This window comes from Lepisosteus platostomus, chromosome 12 (assembly GCF_059453375.1).
Source record: "Lepisosteus platostomus isolate fLepPlt1 chromosome 12, fLepPlt1.hap1, whole genome shotgun sequence".
Lineage (NCBI taxonomy): Eukaryota > Metazoa > Chordata > Actinopteri > Semionotiformes > Lepisosteidae > Lepisosteus > Lepisosteus platostomus.
Window position 1 is genome coordinate 15,934,348 of NC_142622.1, and position 18,509 is coordinate 15,952,856.

Here is an 18,509-nt window from a genome sequence, read left to right on the forward strand (position 1 = left end):
GCTACCTTTCCCACTCCATTCCTCTGAGTCATTCGCCACCACCACACTTTGCCTTTCCTCTTTCCAGCGTCTGAGAAGACGCCCACACCCTTTCCGGGCCCAACCCCAATAACCTTCTCCGTCCCTTGTCCAGAGTTTTCCACATCGCTTGGCCACAGCTCAATTCAAACCACTCACTGCCCAGCCTTCTCCGGTTCTGTGCTTCGAGAGGAACAATTGAGCGCTTGTTCATTACACAACAAACCGCAAGCACTAACTGAATAGCTCCAGGACATATAAAACGGTGTGGATACTATTAATCCAGCATCAAAGCTCAATTAAAAAATGTTTTCTGCTGCCTTGCATATTGAAGATCCTAATCTTCCTTTGGCGCCAGTGCAGAAACACACACACCTCGGAGCAGTAAGAAACAGGAGCTCCACCTAGTGGCGATGTGAAAAAGACTGCAAAGGCCCATTTATTGATAAGAGTTTGTTAAGCCTTAAATTTCAAAGTGCAGATGAATGTAGTTCAGCTCTGGGTCTTGAGGGTCCAAGTTTTCTTAGGGACTCTTTAACGTTTCCTTGTGAGGAAAGAATTCAATAAAGGATATGAATTCCTCATCATGGAAACAACCGGATTTCCTAGTTTTTTTCCTCCCATAGTCCCAAATCTTACTGGTAAGTTAATTGGCTTCTGGGAAAATTGGCCTTGGTGTGTTGGTCTGTGTGGGTCTCGCCCTGCCTTGCACCCCGTGGTTGCCCAGATAGGCTCCAGTTCCCCCACGATCCTGAATTGGAAGCAGATAGAAAATATATGGATGGTCGAAAACAAAGAGAAGGGCTTTGGCGAGTGGAGATTTCCTTTTTGAACCACAGTCCTTCCTCATTACCCATTCTCGATCTTTCGTTTTAACACGGCATGTCCTTCCAGAAAGGAGCTTCTGTGAACAATTCAACGTCTCACAACCTCACGGTCTCTCCAGCGAGTCTGCAAAGAGCTCCTATACAATACTACTTGCAAAATTAAAAAGAAGTGGCCACCCAGACAGCTTTTGTTATGCATTTGTATTGTTCTATGGACTCTGGTAACAAGTGCTTTGAAAGGTTGTTTGAGGCCAAAGACTAAAAATCAAAGAGTCGATGAGACCAACAGTTACTCAACGCCTTGTCATTCCCTGCCTGCACAAAAGACATGGCTGTCCATGTCAGGAAGAGGAAGCGATCTTTGGAACAAATCAGCTATGTTCTGGTTTGAGCACGCTGTTAGCTCAAGCTGAAGGTACAATGTGTGTAACAGGCTGCTTGTCTTTCCACACCAGGAAGAAACTAAGGAATAGGAGTTTCTGAGATTCAATCTGAGTTCAAACATGTTCAGATTTACTGTACTCTTGAATAATCTTTTCCTTCATTTTTACAAAATACTCCTTTAAAGGCACTTCCTTTGCTTTTTTATTAAAACAGCAAAAGCACTCCACCATTTACATTTATTATTAGAGTATTGAGTCTGAATACTCCTCTCTTGTAGCTCTGCTGTGTGTAATTCTGCAGTATTGCCTGTGATCCTGTGATCCAGGCCTTCCCACTGAGAAGTAACAGTGCTGCACCATGTATCACTGGATAATGCCTGAGACTAAACTCATTACATTCTATCCACCCACATGCAATCTCTATTGAATACCAATACAGTGGAAGAACTGCTGGAATTAATCATAACTTTTTAGTTGTACCTTTAGCTGAAGTTGTGTCATGGACACCAGCCACCAAAACGCTGTGACTTTGACATACAGTACCATATGTGAAGAGATTTAAATCAAGCCACTCAGTCATTGTGTTCATCTTATAGAAGGAATCCTAAACCCTCTATTTTCAGTGCAAAGGCAGCTGTCAGAAGGTACAACTTATTTTTCACTTTGTGATCTTTCAGCCTTTTGCAATCATGACACATCGGTTTTGTCGCAGAACATCTGTTTTTAAAACAAATTAAATAAGCTGGCGGGCTGCCATGTTGATGCTTTGTTCTAGTTCAGAAGCAAGTTTCGCAAAAGCAAGATTGTAGCATATGGATCTAATATAAAAAGCACAGAATTAACCACAGTTTACTTACAGTGCTGCAAAGATTCAGAGATCATGGGTGTGTCCCCCTCCGTCCTAACCAGCATCTCTGTCATGCAATCTCTCATATTGCCCTTTTTACATAATGCACTACCATGCGGCTGCCAAGAGGAAACATGACTCAGGACTGGGTCTTGGTACGATTCCACTTCTGACAGCTTGTTTCTGAGATTTTGCGTTTTGGCTTTCAGCAGGAAAGCATGTTTCTCTGAGAAAAGTGTTATTACTGGCCATTCTAATCATAAAGAAAACCACTCCTATCAAGAGAATAAACGCATTCAGGGCCAGGCCTTTAATCACAGGTTTAGCATAAATGAAGCATTGAATGGCATTACTGTCAACATAGCAGGCATGGTGTCTTGTCATTCTGTAGCAGTCTAATTAAAAAGTCTCTACCTCCCTTATTACAAATACACTACCTTAGAGGCCAAGGACCTAATAAAACCAGATATCCAGAGGCCCGATACAAGTTCACTGCGTGTTTTGCTGTATACCTGCACAAGTCGGGGAAAAAAAAGCCATCTGCCCCTTCCGACATGGAGCAAAAGCAATGCGATCAGCTTTTTCAAGAGCTACCGGAAAACAAAAATATTTCCAAACAGTTTTATAAATAAAAGTGCAAGCACAACAGAGAAATGGTGAGCTTATGGAAATGGATATTGCAGTAGCAATGCTAATATTTGGCACCATGCTGAATGCATTGGCCATTAAAAGGTTTAGCTGTAAGAAAATATGGAGCAATAGTGACATCCGTAGGCCATGTGGGGATATTTCCTAATAAGCCTCTGTTTACAACACACAGAAATTAATAGTGTAATAGCACCCGTAATTTAAGGAAGGACATTTTTTTTTTTTACCTTTGCTTAGAAAGGTGAAGAAATGCAGACACTTGCACTGCAACTGTGTACCATTTTCTGGGCTGTATACGGCACAGCAGTGGAATAAATCAATTCTCATTAGCTACTGTACATAGTAAGTTCTGCAAAAAAATGTTTTTTAAAAGACAGTCAAGTCACCTTGTTCTGTTGCAGGAAGATGTAAGAGTAAATCAAGTATAAAAACTACAGTAAATGCACAGTATTACAGCCCCAAATTAGCTAAAACAATACCCAGCCATTTTTCAGTACCAAACACTGAAACCCTTCACAGAATAGGTTATATATTCTCTGTGCTACAGGAAGGTAACATTTGACAGAATTAATGACTGAAAAGCAGCTCTTTACTGTGAAGAGCACAGAAAAGTATTGCAAAATGCATGAAGCTTTAGTGAAACTAAAGTAAAAAAAAAAGTCAAACTTTTTTTTTTTTTACAATTACCACCATTTAAAGCATGTAATTCATTAAAACTGCAGGACAATAATATTCAGGACTGACTGTTACTAAAACATTTTATGAAATGAACTGAATGAAATAAAATTCCAAAGAGCAGTATAAAATCTGCATCATCCTCCTTAGAAAATCAACACACTTTCAGTAATATTTTTCAAACCTAAATGTTTTGAAAAAATATATCTGAAAATGACTTCAATTAACATTGCTGCAAATGCTGTTCTGACAACTGACAAAAGTGAGAAAACACAGATCGCTTAGTCAATGACAATAATCTGTTGTAAGCATCCCAGTTAATCCAATTTACAGTCACAGTACTTGCTCCACCAGCTGAACTCGGTTAATTCTCACTTGATGCTGGAGTCAGAATTTAACAGTAATTTTACATTTTACAAAAAAGCCTGGGACCAGGATGTATCAGTGATGAAAGCAATGAATAAATTCCAGATTTACAAAACTTTAAAATATGGGCACTGGTCCCGAGATTCAATCTCCCATTTTAAAGCAAGTGCGTACCAGTAGGTTCCAAAACCTCAAAACATTATACATAAGAGTAAACGAATAACTGGTTATTTGAATAAAGAATACAAATTACAACATGTCCAGATTTCACCACCACATTTTTATTCTGTGTAAAACGTAAATTAGGAATTTTCAGTTCAAAAATTGTATTAATAAGAATTTAGCATGTAATGCATAAAGAATTTGCCCAAAATGACTGCACCTCCAAAAATCCTTTGAGCAAACATTCGAAAAACCACAGGTGCCTAAGCTGTAGAAGAGATCAAATGACTGTCACATACAGGTAGACTTGCAATTTGTACCTTTGAAAAGATTTAGGTTCAGTGCTTAATGACCATGTTTCCCTCGGAGTCCTGCGTGAATAAGAGTTCTGCCTCAGAGTCGGAATCAAGGCTGCTCCGGCTGTCCTCTCTCAGCCACGGACGAGAGATCTTCGCTGGACTCTCCCACCCTCTCTGGGTCCAGCTGGTTCGGTCTTTCAGGGGACTTCTCCCCATCCGACGCGGGCACCCGCGATGAGCTATAACTCTGTTTCCCTGGGAATCCTGAGTAAACAGCATTGCCTGAGTACTGAACTGACTCTTGGCCATCCGGGCCCTTTTTGGAGATGACACTAACTCTTTCTCCAGGTCCCCATTCATACCAGCAGAACTGAACAATTTGTCCTTAAGAGGTGACCTTCCCCGAGTGGTGTTCTGCCGTTTTGGAGATCCAAAACAAGAAGGTGAGCAAATGTTCTCTTTGTCCAAAGCCAAAGACTCCTCCCAGCTCACCTGGAACTCAGGTTGAGACATTTTTGGAGCTAAGGAGTAACTGTCAGGTCTCTTCTGTGTAGACGTGCAACCCTCCCGAGTCAATAGTTTCCTACAAAACGTCTCTGAGTTGAGACTCGCTGCCTCTCCATTCAACCAGTCGTGGCTTTCATCACTTCCTTGGAGACGCTTCTTGGTGGGTGGCTGAGGCGCCTCACAACGCGCAATAACTCGATTCCCCTGAGAATCCTGTGTGAACGCATGCTGCCAAGTCAGGGCCTCCTCTATGGCCCCACTCCAAATTTCTGAACGTTCAGCACACTCTGCCTGGAAGTCATACTTACCTGGATTGACAGATTTGTGATGCTCAGAAGCATGTGACACTTCTGACATGGTGCAATCCACTGAACCTAGACTGCCCTTATCCAGGGGGTGTTGGAGAGGCTCCAAACTATCAGATTGACTCTCCCCATCTGAAAGGAATGCAAGGCTTGTCATATCTGGAGCACAATCGCGAGCGAGACTGCAATTATTCTCATTTCTCCGACTGTACTCGTAATGGCCATGTTTATCGTTTTCATGCCTTGACGTGTCAAATTCAGTGACCTGAGGAACAGAGCTGTTGGGATCCTCTTTCAGCCCCACTGAATCAGCAAAAGCAGAGCAGTGATGATATTCCTGGGGCTCATCGAGGCAAAGTTTCCATTTCTCTTCTCTTGCTTTAGATTCGGACCATAGTGCTGAAGGAAAGCCTGGACGATCAGGACCTGCGTCAGAGGCCATACTGTTTTTATCATCTGGAAGTTAAAAACAAGGAAGACAGTTAAAAAGTAATCCTAATGCAAGTTCTAATGGAGCACCTCAATAGACCAATACATTGAATAAAGCCTAAAGCCAGTAGAGTCTGAGACAGTCTGATACAGTTTCAATTTTATAATTAAATAGTGTTCATCAGAGTGTAACAATTACTTTATTTATTGAATGAAGTGTGAGAAATCTGCAGTTTAAAGTTACAGAAATATTAAAAGGATCATTTGCAAAAGTAAAAAATTACAGTACCTGTGCGCCGTGGAGCAAAGAAGGACGAGATGGTGGTCTGTTTTGTGACAGGCAATGGATGTTTGGTCTGTGTAAAGCTGAGAGACATGTTTATGTTGTAGCCACCTCCTGCAAAGGGGTTCAGTGCCTTGTAAATGGGGCGAGTCAGATTTGGCTAGAAAGAAAACCAGACAGTTATTGTTCTGATTGAATTCTACAGCCATCAGTTATAGATGATTATCTATAAATACGCATAAATAACCTTAAACATGATATACCCAAAGATACTCTTCATCATGATACGAGTATCTCAAAACCCGTAAGACGTTTTAAAAATCTTAGTCTTCTTCAGTAAACAAGCTTAATGGCTTGCTTTTTTACAATGCACCAAAATAAAAAGCAAATTAAAATATATGCCTCCTGAATTCTTCCATTTCAATGAGACCACGAGGGCGGTGCGTATTTAACTTTACAGAGGACCCAGTACCTGTTTTTTCTTCTTCATCTCCGCCGTGTCCAGCCATACACCACATTCCTCCGTCACGGGGCTGGATGACTTTCTCTTCTTCATGACTCTTGTTAGAGATTTCCCAACACACGGGCTGTCAACTTCAGCATGACCAACGGCACAATAAACTCACTCCCGGAAACGCCTGCAGAAAATAAGAGAGAAAAATGAGAGAGAACTCGGCGTTTGTGAAACTCAAACCAGTTCAGAAATGGGAATTGCCTTACATTACCCAACTGCGCTACCATACCACCCTAAACCAACTCAAAACTACTTATTTGACAAAAATATGTCAACTAGAACAGTAACAATAAAACTAACTCCTGCACAATGACGAGCAGTCTGCTTGCAGTCAATCCTAAATCGTGCCTAAATTTGATAACAGACATCAGTGAGCACTTCCATTTTTTCATTAAAAACGTATAACTAAGTAACAAAACTGTATTACGGGAAACCACTTGTGTTGAAAACATGCATTTTAATTACTCGTACAAATGATTCATGTACTAAGTAAGCTAGCATGCTCTGAGTAAAGAATGAAACATAACTTAAGTAACTGCACGTTAAAGGCGCTGCATAGATAAAATGACAATGAAAACGACTTTGTTAGAAAATTACTTAGTCACGGTTGTTAAAAACATAAAAAATACATAAATAAAAGAATTTCGGTACACCAGTACATGCTCTGTTAGCTCAACTAACAAACGCTATTGCTATCGCTCGCGTAAAACTTTACCGTTCGTCTTTCAATGATTTAACGACGACTTCAAACACCAAGTCAGTTTCTGTCCACAGAGATTTGTTGAAAAAGCACGCACTGTTCCAGTATTAGGAAAAATTAAGTTACTAAAAAATGGAAAGGATTAATACAAACCTGATCAAAACCCTTCCCGCTTGTTTTTAAAGTTGGGTCTTTTGTCTTATTCTGTGTATAGGTGTCTATATCTTGCCTGTATAAATAACTATACAGAGTATGAAGTGTACATTTATTTGCATTCTAGAGATTTACTTTAATGTTTCCATTTTTCTTTTCTGTAGACGCGTTTCTCCTGCCCCTTTTTTAACTTCTGTTGAATAAAATACTGGCAGTATTTGGACAACGCAAAGAGTGGAAGAGAGACGTCGATCACCCGACCAGGGTTTGTTGTGGTGACGTCAGTGGGACTCAAGAGTGGTGAGCAGGAAGTATGGTCTATTTTTTACATTTCTTTTAATTGTCATTGTAAATACTTAAAAGCGTATGATCTTTTGATCTTTTCAGTTTTTGAAATGCATGTGTGTATTTGTTGAAGTGATAGACTGTTTTGACATTTAAAAAATGGCTGTAAATGCATGCGCTAAGGGGCATTCGTTTGCCGTCAAGAAGGGAAATGATTTATTAGGTTTCGACTTAAATGTCTTTTAAGAAAATCATACAAAAATTAATGTCGGGTCCATTACATTCTGCTGCTACAGTTTGTAACTTGTAATTTGTAGTTTGTAACTACCATACCAAAGGGATTTGTACAGGCCGAATTCTGCTCGAAGATACACGTTCGCTGTTTTAGCCTGCTGTCTGTTTTAGGAGACAAGCAGTTATTCCCTGGATATTGTAAAATAAGAAAAGAATATTCTCATTTTCAAAAACAACAACTCCTTTATTACAAATAATGCCTTTTCCTGGCCAGAATTTGTAACCGGACATACTGTTTGTTACAGAATTCTGCGAGATACAAATCCGTCACCATGTTTCACAGGATCTCGACCAGTGGAGGCTCTGGAGGTGAGAGTCGCCGTGTAGCACAGATAACGTCAACTCACAATAAAAAGACACGCTCACAGAAAATCACTATGTCATTGAATTGTTTAGTGCAATTTTATTTCCTTTTTTAACAACATTGAAAATAGTAATATATTTGCGCACAAAAATGTATAAAGAAATGTACCTGGGATATGTCCTCATACAGTTTCCACCTGGTTCCAAGGCCAGATTGAAACATTTGTTTGTGAAAATCTTGCCTATAGCTCAAGTTTTAGCTCGATCTTATTAAGCTTTTACTCAGAAATAACCTGCCTGCTCTTTTTTCTACAGCCCCAGCTAATAAACCAGAATTATATGAGGTAAGTCTCTCTTTGTGTTTATATGTGCAATATATCTGGAAGCACTATATATTGTGTATTTATGTTGTGCGTGCAAATGGAATGTGATTGTTAAAGTTCTATGTGCTGTAATCAGATTTCTTTTAAAAAAAAATATTTTTTTTCCCCCTAACACAGGAAGTCAAGTTGTACAAAAATGCCAGAGAGCGGGAAAAGTAAGTTCTGTTATTAGGCACAATCTCCTGATGTAATTGAGCAAGATAGCTCCTTGTATACTTGTGAAAATGATCACTGATGCTGAACTTTAGGTCAGACTACTACTTTAAGAAGTCTGTAATTTCACAAAAGAAACCACAAGAGTCTGAGACATGAGATCATTTTCATTATATATAAGCCTTAATTTCCAGTCTTGGCTTTATGTGCCTCCTCAAAACCCCCCTAATAGAAAAAAATAACAGAGTAATGTAGTGCTTTATCTTAAATCTTCTCAAATGCCAATGATTTGTAAGTGAACAACATGCATAAGTCTGACTGAAGAGAAGGACAGCTTATCGTGTAGATATTATATAAATTATACTGCAAAGGAACAAGTAATAGGTTTATTCCATGCTGAAAAAAAGAAGAAAGAGAACACAACGTTTCGGCCGTGGAGCCTTCTTCAGGTGTGGAGCCAATCTCAGTGCAAATTTGTCATTTCTATTAAGAAATATTTTGTGAATGGAACTTTCTAAAAAACTTAATTTACTACAGTTTTCTTGATGTGTTTCTTTTGTGCACTTTAAGGTACGATAACATGGCTGAGCTTTTTGCGGTAGTGAAGACTCTTCAAGCTCTTGAGAAGGCTTACATTAAGGACTGTGTGTCTCCAAATGAGTAAGTTTATGCAGCAGTGTTAAAACACTCTGTCATTTAGCATCTCAGAGCCAAGTCTTTATTAGACTGTGTTTTTTTTCATATTCGATTAAGCTATATGCAGCTGATATATTCCATTGCTGAATTATTTTCAGTGGATAACAGTGGCTGCAAACCAGAACATTCCCTTCGGTCCTTCTTGGCTGGACGTTTGCTTTGAGTTTTTTATTTTAAATGTTCAGTTTTCTTTGGTTCTGACCCTCCCAATTTAGAATAGCCAGTTAGGCGTCTTTAGATCCTGACCCAATTGTGCTGTGCATCTTGGGAATCCCCGGTCACAGTCGGCCAATGAAATGATGCAGAGTCGAACCAGTGATCACAGAGCTCAACCTGCGCTCTCTGTGCAGTGATGGGTATATTTTCTCCATCGGCCCTGCTTGACGCTTTATGAGCGAATTATCTCCACGGTGTACTTCTTCAAAGATCCAAGTTAATGAGCCTGAAAGGCACTTCCACACTGACTTTGCTTTTCATTGGAGTTCATTTGTGATCAAACTCTGTTTTCCAGTTTAAGTTCAGTTCATTTCACATGAGGAATTTGAGTGTCTTTGAAAGTGAAGTCAGGTTCGTGTATTTAATTCTCTTGCAGCTACATGCAGAATAGAACTGCACTGGTATCACATCAGAATACCAAAAAAGGCAATAAAAATTATCTTGGAAAACATCTTAAATGGACATACTTTTCACCCAAGATATATGCGACAGAGCTTGAGGAGAAACGAGCATTTATGAAAGTGTTTTAAAGAAAATGTATTTCATTGGAGAGTCATTGGAAACCAATATAAATAAACTTTCACTTCAGCACCAACTATACCTAACACCAACTCTTCCGTCAAATAACAGAAATAGTTCAAAATAGATTAATTAACTTAGTCGTCATCTTGAGGAGATCAAAGAGCCTGACATGAAGAAACTGAATGTCACCAGGGAAGACTGCATTAACGGGAGATGGCCAGATACTGATAAGACTGACGAATGTGTGTCTTCAGGTACACAGCGGCTTGCTCCAGACTGCTGGTCCAGTACAAGGCTGCTTTCAAACAAGTCCAGGGGTCAGACGTGGGCTCCATTGATGATTTCTGCAGGAAGTACAGGGTAAGAGACAAAGAGAGCACCAAGTTCTTCTGCGGATTATGCTTTTTAGGGTGCAGTTGTTGGTTTGACTTTGGACAGAGGCCATTACAAGTTAGTATTTTGTTCTTTTAAACCTGGTTATGTAAAGGCATCAGCAAATTCTCCTCTCCTCTGGCACATAAATAACATCAATAGGTACAGCATAGCGGGGTTTGTGTATTCATACACCACACTTCCAAAGCTGGAAAGTGTGACAGGGACTGCTATGGTTCAAAATGGGATATTTTCTCATTTTCTTTGAAAATTATCTTTAGTGAGACAAACTACTGTTTTTCTGGAATAATTATTGGTGTGTAAGGCATAAACACTCCAGGCAGGGCTGTGCTGATTACCACACCCCTACTCAGCCCGTTTGTTGATTTGTTTTTATAAACACATTCCTGTGATTATATTTTACTTCGGATAACATCCTGTGTGAGTGTATCATGGTGGTCATATATAAGTGTCCCAGTCTCGGATGAGACATGAAGAAATGATATGCTTAGGGGAAATTGTAGCTGGGACACCCAGGAAGCAATAAAATATGAGAAAGCATTATTTAATATTATGAAGGACATGAAGGGTGTCCTCCCCCCCCGCCAGAGAAATCATTTTGTAGGTTAAAGTGTACTTGAACCCACTCCTTTTCATTTTGCTTTTATCAAAACCCTGGAAGTTAACCCCTGTTTATTTAGGAATTAAATCTGATCATCAATGTGTTATATGTTGTTAGAAATCAATTAGCACTTGCATAACTATTTTAACGTTCATGCAGTTTGAACTCTGCAGTCTGTTGAAGTGATGATTTTCTTACTGCGCCCCAGTTGTTTTCAAATTGGAGTTGAGTTAACAAAGGGCACAGACAAGAGGAGACCATTTGGGTCATCCTGCCTGTTTGGTATTTATCAAACCGATTCAAGGATCTGATGCAGCCGTTTCATGAAAGAATCCAGAGTTTTGGCTTCAACAACATGGCTAGTTAGTTTATTCCAAGCAGACCCGTCCCTTTGTATAAAGAAGTGCTTCCTGTTACCGGTTTTAAATGCTCTTCCGTTTAGTTTCCACTGGTGTCTCCCGATGCTCTGGAGTCTATTCAGTGCATTTAAGGATTTAAATACTTGGATCAAACCCATCTGTTTGAAAATTTCATTCAAAATTTCATTTCAGTTTATACTAGAAAGTGTCGGGATGATTGTATTTTCTAATGGCGCTGAAAGATGTTTTTTCTTCAGCTAATAAATTGTCTATAGTGATAAATGTCTGTTTTTGATTGTACAGCTGGATTGCCCATTGGCCATGGAAAGAATTAAAGAGGACCGACCAATTACCATCAAGGATGATAAGGGCAACCTGAATCGATGCATTGCAGATATTGTTTCAGTAAGTCCCAGATGAACTAGCTTTCCTCAGATGGAAGTGCTATACCTGTGCTGCATTATACAACCTGCCAGAAAAGCAAGGAATTTTCAGGGCGGTTTGTTTTACTGTCAGCTTTTAGTCTGAATTTATTCTCAAACTGACATTGGTTTTGAGGTGCTGATTGCAAGACCACTCCTGCACCTTCATTTCAAAAATGCGTGTTCAGATAGCAACACTCCAGTTTGTGCTTCGCAAATCTCTTTGCTCTTTGGGGAGTCAGGTCAGGAAGTACTCATGAGCCAGCTGTTTTAATACTGTAATGAAGTTCGTCTTCATGCTGTGGTAATAAAACTATGGTATAGAAGGTAACTGTCCAGACGCAGTGGACTGTGTAAGATTGCGTTGATTGCAAATAAAAGCAATACAGGAGCTTTTCTCCGAAGATAGTTTCTTTGGTCTACTGCAGTTTCTCAAATCAGCACTGGGAGCTCAAAGGCGGATAATCTTCTTTTCCGATGTGCACACTTCATCAACAGCGCTGAATAGCTTAAATGCAGATCCTGCTGTTGCTGGAACCAGACTCCTCACACTGTGCAGATGGTGCTAGACATTTGATACATTCCTTTGAAGTCTGTGTGCTGTTTGTGAAGCCTGTGTTGTTCAGAGCTTTAATCATTTAACTGTGTGGTGAAGCATTTTTATAATTGATCATATCTGGCTTTATTAGACTTCTTTTTTTTTGGTTGTTTGCTGCTGTTTAAGAAAGGGTAAAAGTTCAGAATTCTAATGTCATCATTACAATACCTAGAAAAGGAAAACCGTCATATTCTGACACAGGGAAGTTATGGTGGCCTTTGGGAGAAAAGAGACACAGTGTAGCTGAAAGGCCCTATTGTTCCCAACTGGCTCCATGAGGCATTTTCAGTTCTCACTCACACTTAGGTTTTGTGATTTCTTTTTGATGCAAATGTTATTGTTTCTGCCATTTAATGCACATCCTGCATGTTTTAGGGCGAAGTGTGAATTACATTTTGGGTTCTGAGATAATTAGGCTTCATGTAGGTTTTCTGAGGAGTTTACTGGACTGGTAATTACTTATAAAACTTACTGACTTCGTGAATCTTAGTGATTGTGTGGGAGGTGACTGTCCTTGTTCTGCTGTGTGCTGACAATGTCAGCTGCTCCTCTTTGTAGAACCAGCGTGTGCAGAATTAATACCTTTTTTTTTTATTATCCTGTCTCAGGTTAATGCCACGAATTTAGTTTATGTGCAAGTGCAACACTTTCTGGGGATTTCTGGGGGTTGCTCTTTTCTGGCTTATATGTGGCCATTGTAGTAATAATTTGAAATGGTAAAAAAATCCAACTTTAAAAACAACAAAGAATAGAAATTTCCCTTTCTTTATGCAGTGTAAATGTACCATTGATTAAATTAGAAACACTCCACGATTAAATTGATCATTATCAATATTATGAAAATCAGAAAACTATAGTTTTTCTGGTACACCCAGACCTTTTTGTGGGTCTCTCCAACTCTACACATATGATGTCGTTAATGTTTGGAATGGCTCTCAGTTCTGACTTATAATTATTATTTGACAAAATAATCTGGTAATAAACAGATGCAGCAGTATTAATTTAGGTAAATGTTTATTTTTACTTATTCACGGTTGGTAAACCATTCTTATATTATAAGGTTTCCACCAGTGCGGACAGATTGCCAAGAGTTTGTTTTCAGTTCGAGAATCTGTTTGCTTTTTACTTGTGTTAAGTGCACGGTTTGCACCAGACGTCCCATATTTCGGGATGTAAGTCGTCATTAAAATGCTAAGTGTAATTACTAATCTGTCCACTTGCTATGGAAATTGCTCTAAATGAATCATTATAAAACTAAGGTATTGTACTATTCCAAACACTGCCTTAAAAAACACTTTTAAAAAAGTGGGCTCTTGGCCCATTCCCCAGAGTGTTGTGGACAGGAGGGGGGTCAAACTTACAAAGCACCTGACCAGCTGTTTTGTCACCCACTTGGCAGGCATGTACTTGCCCTGTAGGTGGCAGTCTTGCCCTGGCTGATCTCTCCTGACTCTAACCTGAGGCTGTCTGTTCCTCTCCAGCTCTTCATCACAGTGATGGATAAGCTAAGGCTGGAGATTCGGGCCATGGATGAGGTAAAGCAATGCATTTTGGGGCTGCTTTTTGTTGAAAATGATGAAACGGATAGAGCTTGTTTTTTCCTTTTTATCATAAGCATGGATGAATTTCACCATTTCTACAGGGTGCAATTGTAACAAGGCATTCTTCCCCCCACTTATAAACTTACAAATCAGGTGACCTTTCTAATCACCATTATCAGCCATGCAAATCAAAGTTAAGCATTTAACCATGTAAGTGACTGAATCATTGAATCAACACCAGTTATTTGGAATAATATGTCGTAAACGTATAGAAAAGACAAAGAAAATAAGTCATTCAGGCCCAGTGGGGTCATAGTACCCTAGAAACCTATCCATCAGGCTTCTCTTTGTAAAAGTAATTTGTCGTGATTTCCACCCCTATGTGGGGCTTTTTACTGCCTCATTGCCCATAATCTGTTCCCATAAGGAACAGACTATGACCATGTGAATTAAAATGTAGCCAGACATTTCTCATTCTTATTTCTTATAATGCTTTTGAGTTCACTAATTCTTGTTTTAAGCTCTCTTGATGTTTTTTTTTCCAACATAACACAGATAGCATGACAATGTCAACAAGCAGACAACAAACTTACAAGGAATTATTCCCCATACCTTTAATTTAATTCCTGAATGAGGCTGGTTAAACAAAGCCCCTTTGATCATTGCATTGTTCAAACACTGTTGACAAGCAAGAAACAAGCTTTCAGTAGATCCTACTTTTTGGTGAACTTGCATGTTGTTTCATGTAAGACTACTTGCTGAAAGTACTTCAGTCATCTCTTGCCTTCTTTTCTTCTCACCAAGTCCTCGTTTGTCAGTACAAAACTCTTCCCGCTGTTTTCAGCCTCTGTCCAGCCCTTTTCCCTAGGCTGTGGTCAGATTCTCAGTGCCTCCTCTGTCTGCCCCTGCTCAGATCCAGCCGGACCTGAGGGAGCTGATGGAGACTATGAACAGGATGAGCAACGTGCCCCCAGACTTCGAGGCAAAGGACAAAGTCAACCTGTGGTATGTTCCTTCATGTACCTACAGTATACCAAGGCTGGACATGAAGCTTCTCCATGGCCAGTACAATCAGAGGGATGGAGCAGACATGGCAACCTTGTTAAAGCAGAACTGCGCTCATAATTTCTCAGACTGGTTAGCAAATCTCTGACAAAATTAATTAATTGACGGTCTAGAAAAACTTTCCAAATTTTGAACTAAGCACAAAATCGTGACCTTTGTGAAAGTTCTGTGTGGTCGCCATTGTGGTCACAAACCACTGGTCTCTCCACAGATGAGAGCAAGAGCACATCCGAATTGCGATGACTGTCGCACTGTAAAGTCTAATGTAATGCGATGTACAGGCGAATAAGTACAGGTCGTGCAGCGGACATTTCGCTGCAGAAAAGTTCCAGCTTGGCCTGCATGCACAGTTAGCAAGTAAATAGTATTAGTTGGCAAAACTAATCTCAAATCTCAAAGAGGAGAGCAATATTTCTATGCCATTAAAAGAGGGGTATTCACAAGACTGCTTCTTTAAATGTAATAACATTTACATGTTTTGAGTTGAGTACTTTTACACAGAAGGAATTTAAAGTGATCCTGAAGAGATTTATGTGAATAATTGATCAAAAAGCAGTTCCATGAGAGGCTGGTCTTTTGTAGTTCAGTCCACCTCCTGATGAAGCAGTATCTCCTTTTCTTTTCAGGTTGACCACTCTTAGTGGGATGTCTGCCTCAGACGAGCTGGACGACTCTCAAGTTCGGCAGATGCTGTTTGACCTGGAGTCAGCATACAATGCCTTCAACCGTTTCTTGCATTCCTCTTAATTTGTTTCCCCACCCTATTTTCCCTGGAATTTACTGACACCTCCCTTCCAGGAATTCTGAAGGATGCTGAAAGCTGACATCCGTCATATTGCCCCATTATTCTCCGTAAAAGTGCCTGGCTTCAGTGAATTGAATATTTTGCAGTTTGTTGTCTTCATGTTTATTGGTATCAAAGAACAGCAAATGGCTTACGCATTGAGGGTAATTTTCAACTGAAAGATGACACTGTGGGGCATTGTGAGGGTTATAAATAGAGATGTACAGAAAAAAAGCAGAATAGGAGTTCTTTTTAAATTTGCCCACAAAACATGTTTATGCATTAAAAACAGTATCAAGGTTAGCACTGCGGTACTGATTTTGTAGGAACCTAAAATCTTACCATAGCCAGCTTCTCCCTTTATGAAGGTTCAGTATTTTTAGCCAATCATTATGTATTTCAATATATATTAACTCTTGTTAATATAATTATTTTGTATGCATGAGGGAACTGCATTCACTTGTTTGAGATCAGAGGAGGTAGCGATTGGCATTGCTGCCTCACTTTGCTGGAACCTTGGGTTCAATTCTGGGCCTGAGATGATATCTGCATGGAGTTTATATGTTCTCCCTGTATTTGTGTGGGTTTCCTCTGGATGCTCTAGTTTCCTCCTATAGCCCAAAAACCTACTGGAAGGTTAATTGGCTTCTGGGAAAATTGGTCAAAGGTATGATTATGTGAGCATGTCTGTGTTTGTGTGTCTGCCCTGGACTGGTGTCCCATCCAGAGTGTACCCTGCCTTGCGCCAGTTGCTTGCTGGGACATTCTGCTGCTCCCTGCAACCCTAAATTGGAAGAAGCAGTTAGAAACTGGATGGATATCTGAGGAGCAACATTATCTCTGTGCTAGTTGGAGCTCAAGTGTCTTTAACTGTGCCAGTGACGTTTTCAGCTCTGTTGAGAAGTAGAGTAGACCCTGATAAGCTTGTGGATACATGAAGGACTGGGAGTTTTTGTCTCTGTTCAGTGCTCACTCATAGTTGTGAATATCAGAAGGAAATAAATTGCAGCCATATCAAAACAAGGGAGGAATAGGTCATTTTAGAAACTTAGTGATTGTCCTTTTCAGAAGAATATTTTTAGTAGAACTATTTTTGGATTTTTGTACATCTCTAAGCAGATTGATCATCAAAAGATGTTTTGAAATCGTCTTTGATAAGTGTATTTGGAAACGACGACTTTCTGAAACTCAAAGTACATTACATTTTTTCATATGTTCAATTATGGAGTAGCTCTTTATCACTAATTTAATACTTGGTTAAGATTACTAAATCTACTTTTAGGTGTAAACATTTCTATTGGGGTATAAACAAATTCAAATTGTGAATAGGATGCAGTAAAAATGAAGCATTTTACTGATTCAAATAAAAAATATGATCTCCTGTGTACATCTCTGAACATGTTTTTGCATGAAGAGTTAAGAAATTAGAAGGACATATTGAAGTTCAGGGGAAGCCTTTTTTTTCTGTTGCTGCAAAATACCCTGGTTCACTGAAGATAAGGATAAACCAAAGGATTTTTCGTTTGACTGTAAAATATCATGTTCTGCACGACACCATTTACACATTCAGAACCAGCCATTAGGTGTGTGTAATAGTGACAGAAACATGACATGACGAGGAGTATTTTCACAGGTTTGCGGTTTCTTACTGATCATTGTGCATGTTGATGGGCTCTTACTGTGCATTTTAGCACTGTTCTAAAGCTTCAAAAGATCAAAAGGCATTCTCTGTAACAGATGAGCGTTCTTGGATTATTTCTTCAGAATCAGTTGAATTTTAAATCTTGCAAGTCAAAAGTGTGTGACCAAGTTGGCCATTTGCATTTGGTATACTTATGAAATATTGCATCCCCAACCCATAGGAATTGTGTTTGGAAATGTTTTACATTTTTCAATTATATCTTTCTGTTAGTGTATTTATTTATGCTGTAGGTTATTCTTCTTTGTAAATAAAATTCACAAATATTCTGCATGACACTCCTTAATAAATTTGCCTACTTCTTTAGACTTGAGGTAGTGAATGTATTTTATTTCCAACAGTTACACTTCTTTGGTGTCATTTGAGTCAATGCCAGTTTATCTACAAAGTGACTGCCCTGTACATACAAGATAAATTACTGGTTGTGTTATACCTTACTTGTTGTGGGATACACATTCTTGTGAACATTTAATGCTATGTTTTAGGACGAAACAATGTTCCAGAAATTTTTCCCAATACTTTTTTGGTAAACCCAGTTAAATAAAAAAGAGGATGACAAAATTTGGCTGCAGCAGAATATAAGTAGATCTTTCATAAAAACAATTTCAGGAACAATTCGACATTTTTTATTTTACTTTTTTTCTGTAGGTTAATTCAATCCTTAATTTATCAAGAAAAATTCCAACTGCAGTTTCCTTTGCAGTTTTCTTTTCAAACGAGCACTTTTTATTAATGTGAAATGTATTTTCCTTTGTGATTTACTCATGACAGGACTTTTTACTTTATATAAAATCCAGGTTTGTGGGGATTTTTACTGCCATAATAAACCGCAAAGGGCTAAAAGGTCACATCTCATTTTGGGAAATCTGTGCCAACAGTAAAAGGGTCATACTTTAACATTCCTAGAACACATTTAAAAACTATTTTCCTATTGTTTGCTGTCTTCCATTGCCAAAAGCATTTTTGTTACATGAAACACAACTGTGACACTTGGAAAAAAAGCTTTGGTGGCTTTTTGTGATCTTGTTTGAAATATTCTACGTCGGTTTTACACTTCTTTTACTCATTGTCTTTGCAGG

At 39.1% G+C, this 18,509-nt stretch overlaps 2 protein-coding genes across 4 annotated transcripts; one reads left to right on the forward strand and one right to left on the reverse strand.

The window, feature by feature from the left end:
- Nucleotides 1–4,023: 4,023 nt before the first annotated feature.
- On the reverse strand, nt 4,024–7,242 carry aunip (aurora kinase A and ninein interacting protein). Of its 2 annotated transcripts, none has more exons than XM_088601113.1 (4): nt 7,117–7,242; nt 6,222–6,387; nt 5,756–5,909; nt 4,024–5,493 (listed from the first exon to the last, which is right to left on the reverse strand). In XM_088601113.1, the coding sequence occupies exons 2-4, from the start codon at nt 6,303–6,305 to the stop codon at nt 4,265–4,267; spliced, it is 1,467 nt and encodes a 488-aa protein (XP_088457239.1). In that variant the 5' UTR covers nt 6,306–6,387; nt 7,117–7,242; the 3' UTR covers nt 4,024–4,264. The 2 variants fall into 2 exon arrangements, with proteins under 2 accessions (XP_088457239.1, XP_088457240.1); XM_088601114.1 differs by having other exon boundaries at nt 6,979–7,119.
- A 101-nt stretch (nt 7,243–7,343) lies between these two features.
- vps28 (VPS28 subunit of ESCRT-I) lies at nt 7,344–17,738 on the forward strand. Of its 2 annotated transcripts, none has more exons than XM_088601115.1 (10): nt 7,344–7,427; nt 7,941–8,004; nt 8,314–8,342; nt 8,499–8,536; nt 9,105–9,194; nt 10,223–10,328; nt 11,625–11,726; nt 13,823–13,876; nt 14,796–14,887; nt 15,574–17,738. In XM_088601115.1, exons 2-10 carry the CDS (start codon nt 7,968–7,970, stop codon nt 15,692–15,694), a joined length of 669 nt encoding a protein of 222 aa, XP_088457241.1. In that variant the 5' UTR covers nt 7,344–7,427; nt 7,941–7,967; the 3' UTR covers nt 15,695–17,738. The 2 variants fall into 2 exon arrangements, with proteins under 2 accessions (XP_088457241.1, XP_088457242.1); XM_088601116.1 differs by having other exon boundaries at nt 7,398–7,416.
- Nucleotides 17,739–18,509: the final 771 nt, after the last annotated feature.

Bases quoted from the DNA above. Each gene is read 5' to 3' on its own strand.
- aunip (XM_088601113.1), bottom strand. From the start codon at position 6,305: ATGAAGAAGAGAAAGTCATCCAGCCCCGTGACGGAGGAATGTGGTGTA. The intron at 5,910-6,221 runs GTACTGGGTCCT...TTTTCTTTCTAG, and splicing joins AGATGAAGAAGAAAAAACAG to CCAAATCTGACTCGCCCCAT. The intron at 5,494-5,755 runs GTACTGTAATTT...TTTAACTTCCAG, and splicing joins CTTTGCTCCACGGCGCACAG to ATGATAAAAACAGTATGGCC.
- vps28 (XM_088601115.1), top strand. From the start codon at position 7,968: ATGTTTCACAGGATCTCGACCAGTGGAGGCTCTGGAG. The intron at 8,343-8,498 runs GTAAGTCTCTCT...CCCCTAACACAG, and splicing joins ATAAACCAGAATTATATGAG to GAAGTCAAGTTGTACAAAAA. The intron at 10,329-11,624 runs GTAAGAGACAAA...TTGATTGTACAG, and splicing joins ATTTCTGCAGGAAGTACAGG to CTGGATTGCCCATTGGCCAT.